General features: G+C 44.0%; 1 protein-coding gene across 3 annotated transcripts in view; it reads right to left on the bottom strand.

Annotated features, from left to right (window-relative positions):
- LOC105275235 (inhibitory POU protein) overlaps nucleotides 1-9,819 on the bottom strand; it is a 35,762-nt gene extending 25,943 nt beyond the window's left edge. Inside the window, exon 1 of one of the 3 annotated variants that reach the window (XM_011331946.3) lies at nucleotides 8,756-9,819. In XM_011331946.3, the coding sequence (XP_011330248.1) occupies nucleotides 8,756-8,917 (162 nt within the window). In that variant the 5' untranslated portion in view covers nucleotides 8,918-9,819. The remainder of the gene's footprint in view (nucleotides 1-8,755) is intronic. The other 2 variants (XM_011331944.3, XM_011331943.3) reach the window with 2 other exon arrangements.
- Between the last annotated feature and the right edge of the window lie 1,576 nt (nucleotides 9,820-11,395).

The raw sequence follows: 11,395 nt of genomic DNA on the forward strand, positions 1-11,395 counted from the left end.
GTAAAACAGACTGCTTATGCTGATTTCAGCATTAGTTTGTATAACAAGCATGGCGAACGGGCACATTTGTTTGAAATGAATCAGAGAAGTTTCTCGCACAAACGTAATATAATCTCTTCCATTTTATTGTACGAATTAATGTTACTCGAAATTTGTAAAAGCGGAAATAATAACAAGAGCCATTAAATTGGTAGTACAACGTACGATGGATAATACTTGATGAAGACGCAATGAAAGGGTGGTTAATAAAAATCTCCCAAAATTGGAAGTGATTCGGGCTTCCGTTGTGTCGACAAAATGAGATACCTTTCGCAATACGTATTGAACGTATAAAACACTATCAAACTTTCTCGTGTATGGCATCGCTAACGATTCCTTTCATTTTAATGATCCAATAATTGTTTCTCACAATGGCATTGCATTTTCGGTTATTCAATAGCCAGCAATCGTTACTAGCGACGTAAAACAAATTACATGAAACAGCATAACGTGAAACGTGGAAAATTACTCGTTGTGAATTTAGCAATTATCATGCGCATCGATTAATTAAGTAATTACAATTACAAAGGACAGTAACGACAGCAACACGTCAAACACTTGATCACTATTCGCGCGACTTTATCATAATTTGCAATTTCTTAGTAATTGACAAATATGAACGTTTTCTCTTCTCTTTTTTTTTGCTCGACATACATGTCAGGGAATAATCTCGTATATCGCGAAACAGTTACGTTAAAGTTCCTCGCTATAAGAAAGGAAAGGAAAATCAGACCAGTGTACGATGTATTGTTGTATGTATGGTTCGTATACACGTAACAGTTCATAACGTTTGTGCAAACGCGAGCGGATGAAAAAATAGAGATCTAGCAAATAATACTGCATGAGCCAGCATGCACGAATCGGCTGTCAAAGCCGCTCCGGTTAGTTTGTTATTCAGGGAACGTCTTCGATTGCATGCTGCAAGACAGATCGATTGAATGTCCTCTTGAAAAATTGATTGTACGTTTTATACGATGTGCCGGCAATACAGGTAAGTTGGCATAGGGCATAAACTATACTCTGACGACAGTGTATCAGGTCCGACAGAGTGAAAAAGCGTCGTCGTTTTTCATCGTTACTCCCATTCTCGAAGGAGGATGAGTTGCGTTGCGTTCGAATTCTTCAATCAGTAACGAGACTCGAAAAGATTTCGCGAAAGCAATCTCGGCAAAGCCTATATTATTACTATATGTATCTCGATAATCGCGTATCCGATTATCAGCAAGATTGTTACAGAAGCCAACAAAGTTTGACAAATACTTCAGTAAAGGAAATGGTAAATATTACTTGTGGATTGTGCGAGATAATGTATAACTTATTTATACATCAGTCTAATAAATGTTCGGTCTTACGTAAAACTCTACGTAAAAACACGGGTACATTGGGGACACGTGCGCGAACGCGGCTATAAAAGATAAGCAATTTTGCGATGTGTGCGTTTGAACACGGAATAGCGCTATACGTGACTGAATTCTTAAACGAGAGAATTGCAAGGTTCGAATAGAGTTCGGATGGGGAATGGTCCGTGTTTGTACCGCAACATTACGATCATCTCTTCCACGCATGGTATCCGGTACACGTACGTGTCCCATCCCTTGACCCATGTACGACATGACGCACGCGGCTAACACATGTGCCGTTCCTTGGAGGGACACTGTCCTCGATATGTTTTACAGCATGTAAAGCACGGCCGAATGCGCGTGCAATCATATGATTGCATATGCGAGTAATACGCATCGCAACAATGCATATTGAAACGAGTCGAGTAAATTATACAAATTCAAACGTGTCAAACACATTCAAACATGGTTCAAACAGGATTTTAAATCCATCGGTTTAATGTCGGGAAACTTGAGCGTCCCTGAGAGACGAAGGAGCTTCAACCACACCCCGAAATACTCTCGATTCTCAAATCTTTCCGGAAGAGCTCGACACTCATCGCACATCCGTCTTTACAGATCTAATCGCAACGAGGGGACCAGGACTAATCCAGGATAAATTTAGTACTCGTTAAGTTACGCCCCTTTAGTATTATCGTATTCGCAGGTATACACGCGCACGTATACAAAGCCACGTTTAATTACGAAAGAAAAGGAGGGAGGGAGGGAGGGAGAGGGAGAACGAGAACTCAGGAAGGAAAGGAAGGAAGGAAGGAAGGAAGGGTACGCGGAAAGGGAGAGAACCCACGGAGGGTCCCCCGATAAGTATTATTGTAATTATACACTTAGGTTTATTTCCTGCGAACGCGCACTCATGGGGGTTGATGGCATTATATACCACGGCACCCTAATAAAAATAATAAGAGCGTTAAACCGCGGAGAGAACGGTATGGGAATAATGTTCACCTTTCCGTGTGGCCGGTCTGGTCGACGGAATCGTCGTGGTGCGTGTACGAGTGTGCGGTGTACGAGAACGTACCATCGTGGAGCCACCATTTACAGGGAGAGAGTACACGTGCACTATGCCGATGGTAAATTTTATTTTACACAAATCTAAATTGCTCTTTGGAAAAGTAATGGTGCTCTCAACTGAAAAATTCCTCTTCATTTCCGGATCATGTGTGAATGTGGCGAATTGTTGAAGAAACTTGTAGAAACGGGATCCGAAAGTGTCATGGATGTCAGTTTCGAGAATTGAGTAAGAGTAGTGAAACGTAATCTATGCTGTTGTCAATGGTACATCGTCAAGATTACGTTCTCCACTAAACGGTGTTTCGTAATGTAGTCAAACGCAAGGATATCGTTACTACGAATATCCGAGACATAATGCAACATAATCTTCACGAAGTAGGGAACGATAAAATCGATGCAACAGGGAACTTTGAGAGACAAGGCGGAAGTGCCGTTCGTCCATCTAACCGCGCACGTTTCACTGATACACACAGCGGAAAGCCCCCCCGTGGTGTGTCCAGAACGGTGGTTTACGTGCACCTGTATACCTATACGTGTAAGTTTATTTATAGGTGGAAGACAAGGTCTACATAGATTTACGTGTGTAAAAGCCGCATAGCACAAGAACACGGCGCAAGTCCTATATCGAGCTGTACCGTGATGCGTTTTGTATGGCGTTTGGTGGATAACACAGAGAGCTTGGAAATGGGACTGGTACAGCGTCAAGTCGCGCATATTATCTCGACGAAAATGAGACCGTCGCGTAAAGCACATTATTATTTCCATCGGTGTATTTATGCGTCAAAGCTAATTGAGATTGTTGTCTCGTATGAACTTGATCAAGGAAGCACACCCAGTAGACCAAGTCGCCTTGTCGAAATGAACCTTGTGAAACGTATCTCCCCAAGCACTCGAGAAAAACTAGCTTCCTTTTATCTTCCTTTAGCTCCTTTCGAGGAGAATCGAGTTTTCGAAGGGTGTCTTACCCACGGCGGTTTGCCATAATTTTCAATTGCGCAAATTAACATTTTCGTTCTGCGCGTCTCCGTGAAGCGCAATAAATAAGGGAGCCAAGAGAAGTGAGTAGTAAATATAAATCAGGAGTGATTGGATGTAACTGGGGGTGTTATGTGTCCCCAGTGTCCCGTGTGTGGGATCGTCCGCGAATCTTGTATGGTCAGGAGAGAAAAAGAGAGAGAGAGAGATGCACGTACCCGGCAAACGTAGGTGAAACGATCGTGAAACGATGGACTATCTTCATGTAGCGATGGGACTGAGCTGCCTACGCAATTTTTCAACAATTTCAAAGTATGCATTGTTGGCCCTGTACATGACTCGGGAAGTCTCAAAAGTTTAATTGCCGCTATCGCCGTCTTACAAAACAGACGACTGTTGAACTTTCTACGGGAAACTAAATCTCCATGTATTTTTCGCAGCGATTCGCGATATATACCCGACGTCGACTCCATCGCTACTCTTGTCTATCTACTTTACCCTCGCTATTGCAGACGACCATGATCGACGTACTCGGCCGGCGTCGACGTGTCTCGATACTTGAGAGTATTCCGTGAATGTACGAGCAATGCACTGTCGGCAGAGCGCTGACGTTTCTTATGCCGTCGCCATTTGTCATTTTAATTTTCTCTTTCGTTCGTGTTTGTATAATTAAAAATGCAACTTTTGCGACTGCGAAAGCGAGAGAACTCGGGTATTTGTTCCAATTTGATTTTACGTTATACACAACGGACTACCTAGATATACATGGTTTAAATACAAACTGTGGATAAGTGGTACGTTAGAAGGACCACTTACATAAAAGAATTTATTCGTTTCTTTTATCTCTGAGTTAATTTACAAAAAGCTTTTTAATTTCAAGCAATGACAATGGAATATAATTCAATTGACTGCACATGCACTAACGTCAGAATATTCTCACTGTCGAGAAAGAACTAGAGTTTGGTTAAAGGACTATTTAAAAAGTATGCTGCATCCGCACAAAGTATCCGTATCAAGCGGGAATGTGTCCGTTCAATTTTCGACAGACCAGGGCGGGAAGGGGACACGAATATTCCAGTGGCAAATATCCACGAATAATCTTTTTCAGGCACACACGCTTCACTTTTTTCCTCGCTCGTACACAGGTGGTGTACTCGTGGAGAGGCACAGGTGTAGGCCGGATATCGATTATGCAATCTTGTGGTCGAGCGGGGAGCCCTGGCACGTATACGCCGTAATGCACAACCACGAGCGTCCCTTCACCCCCGCGATTCGCCCCCGCGCGCATAAAATAGTTCAAGCCCGCCCCGTGAAGCACTTTTGACGTTAATTGTCGCCTTACTACCGCGTCGCGCACGAACAATCGCTTGTCACGACGCTACATATGTCGCTCTTCAGATTTTGATAAGAGACATGGGGTGCGGTGTAGGGGGACTCCACCACCATTTATCAAGATTTCTTCAGAAAATTTGTCTTGAACGTGCAAGTACGGTTTGCTGAGGACAGTCTCCCGTTCGATTTTCAGACGAATGATTCGTACAAGTGAAAGAAGTCTGTTGTCGCGGTCAAATCACGGAAGGAGCCGGGGAAATAGTTAACACAAGAGTTAGAAACAAGATGTAAAATATGTCGTTTGCATTTTTCAGCGACTCGATAATAAAATCTCCCTTTAAAAATCGCGAGACAGATTTGATAGATTTGAGAATTTGCAGATTAAATCTCCGATAAAAATTAACGATTTTGGTGATATTAGGAAAAATGTACGATAATGTTACAATTAGAAGTGAGGATATTAATGTTTGACAGGCCTGTGATATGTAATATGCTGTTCCGACAGCAAAAGAGCTTTTACTTTCAGTTGGTTAATGAGTAATGACACGCCGAATATAGAGGACTAATCGATAATCGCTACTAGCCGTGGCTCTTCGCGCGATGTTTATCGCCTGTCGTTGCCTTTTCCATGCAATCTCCAGCAATGGCAGAGCAATGCATCGTGCATTCGGTCATACGAGTCTTGATAATCATTTAGAGACGTGTCAAATTTTCTTTATCCAACATATTGAAATAAGAGATTACATATTACGTGAGGAATAACTGAAAGAGATACAAGTTGTTTCTTGATGTAATAATATCATTGAATTTGACTCTGAAGAATTATTGAAATTATTGAAATGATCGAAATCATGTAAATTGAGTAATTATGAGAGGAGGCGCTTCTTACACCAAATTACACGAAATATTTTTCTTGAACTTGAATTTTGTACAATATTATTGTATATACTAGCTTTTTGTACAATATGAATTATTATTAAGAAAAATTGGGTCGGTGCAAAGCAAATGTCGTTCACCTGCCACTAGAGCCACAATACGTGGCGTTGCGTGATAAATAATTTAAACGAAGCATCCAAATGCGTTTGATATCACACAGTTGGAGCTGCGTGTTGAGAAGAGGCGAGAAGTAAAAATTCAAAGATTAATCACGCGTAAAAACGAGTAGCTGCGTTTATTAAGCCGCATCGTTAATATGCTGCGCGGATGAAAGGGTCGCCAGCCAGAAAACATGCAAAGTAATGTCCAACGAAGCGTGAATAATTACCGTTGAGTCGATGAATACGTAATGCGTCCCTGTATTAATTATCATAGATAATTAACACCGTAGGTGAAAACCACGCCTGATGCTCATAGACAATTAATAGCGATGGACAATTAACCGAGCGACCTTCATCGCGCGATACCTTCTTTTAACCGCGAACATCCACTTGGTCGCGCTTGCGCGAGATCGAAATAAACGAATATAACCCGAATGTGACGAATAATCATTCATCGATCGGCAATACCGTGTCAGCGCGAATCGCTTCTCCAGAGATAACTCGCATATCAAGACAATGTTTTCCTCTATTGCAATTATTTTCCCCTTTAATCTGATTATCACACAGCCGCGATAAAAAGTATTACGTACGGTATGCGTACGGGATGGATAGACGGGGGTGAAAAGGAGAGACGAGATGGTGGTGTAAGTGCGCCGAGGGACGCTCCGGGTAGAAACACCTCTCGCGTTATCGAGAGAACTCAACAGAAAAATCAAAGGAAGGGGCGATTACATCGGATTCGCGTTACCGGGCGTAACAGTACGGCTGTAATCTCATCTAGGCACTCAGCTCGTAGCGACGGTTTTTATCCTATTACGTCACATGAATAAACTAAAGACCGCGATGTAGCCCGGGGAACGCATCGCGCCGTCGGAGAGAGAACCTCGTTTCGTTCGATATGGTTTGGTTTCGACCTCGGCGGAGAAGTCTGCCGAGGGATCGGAAAAGAGTGGACGAGAAACGGACAGCTGGCTGGAGGAGTGGGTAGAGGAACGTGGCTCGACTGTCTTATTCATTTTGTTTAGATATCAATTACTATCCTGTGAAATCTAAGGATTACATACGCAAATACACAAACGGGATTAAAACTTGCTTGTGTCAGAAGTTTTCCCTTCGTTTCCTTTATCGGTCACTCTTGAATTTCATTTAAATCGTCATTTAAGTTATTTAAATCGCGTAACGTACGTGTGATGAAAGTTACTACCTGTAACATTTTCCTGTGAAATTGTTTCACATTAGAAACGCGCACGAATTTCTCTTATTCTACCAAATTAATCTATATGAGCAAGCAAGTTTTGCAAGCAGATTTGAAGGGGCCTGTTAGATCTAAATTTCGACTTTCGGCGCGAAACATCTTGACGAGTGCAAAATTTCTTCGAGACCAAAGGTCTCTAGTCTTGACGAGAAATTTGAATCGCGATGGACAGAACATGTTCAAATAGTTTTACACTGGTGAGGATTTCGTTGTTTGATTGCGAAACAGCATTGTGAAATAGATGCATCACACGTAACGATTAACAATGTTTCCTCCGACCTTGATAGAAAAATAACGCTCGATACCAATGCACGTACTTAAAATGAAAATCCGCTTCGCTTCGCCGGATGGCGGAATATGATTTAAATGAAACCTTGAGACGTTTAATTTTAACTGCATCGCTAATCGAAAGTTATTTTTATTGAGCTTCTCGCCGGACAAATTCTATCGTTGCAGATATTTCTCCGATCAATTTCACTTTTGCATCGACTAAAGGCGCATTTCTAACGGTAGATCGGAAATGTAATTTACCGCGATCAAATTATCGCGACTGATTGACACGATAAATCTCATAATTCAACAAATACATACAAATGCACAGAAACTGCATGCGAGATTTCTCTAGTACGGATTACTTTAGTACTGTTAAACACTTGGAAACGCGCGCAAATGTATAATTTAGTGGCTGAAAAATACCTTTTCAAACTTGTCCCTGAGCAATGATTCACAAATATATATACACAACTCGGAGGAAATATTGATCTTCCCATGAATAACGAAACGTGAGTTTCTACGTATTCTTGATATTCTCCCTACAGCTATATTTATAGACATATTCGCACTAAAATTGAGTGTCTACATGTCGCCCGTAAATATGAGAAATATGAGTATACAGCATGCCGACGCGGTCAAGTGTCAGGCAATGAAAACGAATGAAGAGAAACTTGAACGATGTTTCTCTCCACCCCAGCTTCTTAAATGCTGCGCAGTGTCGTTTTCTTACGTTCATACGGTTTACCACTTTAACCGTATTTTAGATTATCACGGACACGACGGAATGTCCGCATCTCAGTTGTGGAAATGGTTTCGTTTTAACGAATAATACATACGAATAAATCAGTTGAAATTACAATTGATATACATTTTCTTATAATTTATGTTGTAAATATTTAAATATATAAATATTAAATAGGAGATGTGATCGATAAATGGAACTCGTAGTTGACTCCCATCTAAATATTAAATGTTAAAATATTTGTGGGAAACAAAATTTTGTGCAATTATTAAACACGTAAAGATCGAATGAAGAAATATCCGATAAGCCGTATACGCGTTGCTAAAATTTTCTTCACTCATGCGTCGATCCAAGATGTTATAATATGGCGTAATAATTGTGACAAGTTGCTACGTCAACTCGGAGAATTCTCATAGGAAATAACATAGCTGGTAACGTAGCGAAATAACGCGCAAAATTGTTCCCGAGACAATCCGCGGAATGTAAAATGTTGACTCGGAGAGAGGTAAAGAAGGTTGTTCTCTCGTTGGCGCTAAAATAATGTATCGATTTAGCGATTGTCGTGACGCGCATTCATATCGGAGGGAGGGGTGAGCATTTCGAAATCGCGTCTCAGGACAGAGGTTCCGCGAGAAGTTTTACAACGGCATAACGCGCTTCGAAATTGCGGGGAACTGGTAATTTCACTCACCGTAGGATTCGGCATACACCGTCTCGGCGGCGGCGGCATCGGATCTGGCGCGGCGCGATAAGGTGGCGGCGAGTATCTCCCCGAGGGAAAGCATCCCGGGGCGGTGATCGGTGCCCCGTGGAGTCCCTTACTCCCCATCATCTTGTCCGGCGAGTACATCATTGCTGCGAGTCGCTAAGCCTGTCCCGGCTTAGGTCCGCGTTCTCGAGTCGACAGAGACACCTTCAGACGGAGCGATAAGCGAGATACGTGGTGGTAGACCAGCAGCGAGCGCTGCACTTGTTGGCTCGTAGATGCGTTCGCATCTGTGTGATTCGGATCTCGGATGTTGCGTCGGATGTTGCGTCGGATGTTCGTCGTTTGGAGTCGAGCGGAATCGGGCAGGTTCAGTCAAATCACTTTGGGATTCGTAGGACGCGACGCGGCTGCACCTCGCAACGTACACCACTCTCCCTGTAAAATCAGTTTATCGAAACGGCGCGACGAGGACGCTAAACTCCCGCATCTCGGATCGTCAATTTAATTGAAACGCGCGAGCCGCGCAAACACAACGCTCGCGCGTAATCACAGTGAACGCATTTGCGTCGCGCGCGCACTCGTGTACGTGCCGTAATCCATGTATCATCCAGTGACCGATCGCGGACACCTTCGCGTTCGCAAACTAGGTGATCTCACTGGTGACTGTCGATGACACTACTACTGGTTCATCCAAAATCCAAACCAATCTGAACCGTTGTTCACAGAGGTTCACCAGAGCGTGGAGAGCAGATGCTCTATCCAGAGGGCCCTCTTGGACCTCTTCTGGAATATGGGGGGAGACCCGTTGTCTCTCCTCGTCTCGAGCGATCGAGTCACCGGATGATGATCGTGTCCCACTCTCGGCACTCGGGTTTTCGCACTCGGGATCGTGTGTGTGACACACTCCGGGTGGCCACTCGCCACTGCCACGTATGCAAGGGGTAGGACGCGGACTCTCCCGTGTCCCTGTACCGTGCACTTTTTGGCGCTGACTGGCCGGCGAAGAGCGCCTCGCGGATGAACTCTTCCAGGGGGATGGCAGGAGTGCTGTCCGATCGGCGAGCGGGTGGGGGTGCAGAGCGCGGGGTTTGGCGGGTCCTGGACGATGCGGCGGCGTGGCGCGTGCCCACGGCGGGAGGGTTCCACTCGTTCACGGGGGTGAGTCGGTGGCAGCCAGCGGAACGGAGAGCCTCGCCGTACGGGGGCGGAGCTTCGCGCGGTCACGCTTGCGCCCCTAATCTCATGCACGTCGGCCATCTTTGCCCTTGCTTTCAGGCCTCGCATGGGTGTCGCTAACCGCGACCACCCGTTTGTCCATCCTTCCCCGTGTGCGTTTGCACGACGTGCGAGCGTGTGTACGGTGTGTACGTGTGTGTACGTGTGTACACCTCCGATCCCTTCACCCTTCCACGTCTACCTGTGTGTCCGCCGCCCTCGCGCGCTCGATCCTCTCTTTACACCCTCTCTCTATATTTCTAGTTGAGCCAAGAATCCATCTCTCTCTCATCCGCACATCTCCGCAACGTCTCCCGCGACGCGTCTTTCTCCTCCATAGCGAATATCAGCTATTTTACTCTTGCCTCTCTCGCGCTCTCGCTCTCGCACGTTCGCGCTCCTACGCAAATGTCCTAAGCCGTATTATCGTGCAAATCTCACTGGCGTGTAAATACTTGCACGTGCTCTCGTGTTTATTGTAATCTTTATCGCGTCGAGAGAATAAATCTCTTTTCTTTCTGCATTTCCTAGTGGAAAACGTTCCCTACTCGCGAGTACAGGCCGCCCAATCCCTATCTCGCTCGATCTGTTTCTTCAGCATCGCGCTGTGACACCCTGCCTGGTTGAAAAGTCTGCGTTCGCAGCAAACTTCATTCCCGTGTCGCGGTCCGTCGCGCGCGTCTGCACGGAAACCTAACCTTTTCTTCATCTCTCTCGTTTTTTTCACGTATCTCGCATCGCGGTATATCGCGTTTTTCGTGACTGAAGCGAAAACCACGGCTGTCACGGCGCTCTTACCGATGACGTATTAGTAAAATCAGATTCGATCTTATGCGCGCCACACAGCCACTTTATACTTTTCCTCCTAAGAAGACGCGCTTAAATCCGACGTTACTGTCGTAAATGTCGAGATGAACGATGGATCGGTGCGCCGATCGCAGAAACTGCGTATGTAAAATAAAATTTCAATCTTTATAACGAAATTTTCGAGACTGACGTAATAATCGTGATCGAAATGCATTGAGCTGTATTGTTGTAGCATTAATATCGTTACTAAAAATTAATTATCGGAATATTTTTCGCTCTATGGCAAGCAGGCCAGCACATATTTTCCACATTAAACGCTCATGACTGTTTCGATCGCAGAAATATCGCACGCATAAAATCTGTTTTAAATGTCCATGATTGAAATTTGAAATCACTGAAATTTATTAATCCATGCTAATATAACATTTACGTTGTTATCAAATTAACCAGAATATTTTTCATTGTACGACACGACGCACACGTCCACACACAGTGCTCACATCAATCTGCTAATAATTCCGTATCTATAGTAACATTAAATGGCATTTTCATTTGTGATACATAAATGAGGTAACATGTAAATACGGATTAATGTTTTTT

Source organism: Ooceraea biroi, chromosome 11, assembly GCF_003672135.1.
Source record: "Ooceraea biroi isolate clonal line C1 chromosome 11, Obir_v5.4, whole genome shotgun sequence".
Taxonomy (NCBI): Eukaryota; Metazoa; Arthropoda; class Insecta; order Hymenoptera; family Formicidae; genus Ooceraea; species Ooceraea biroi.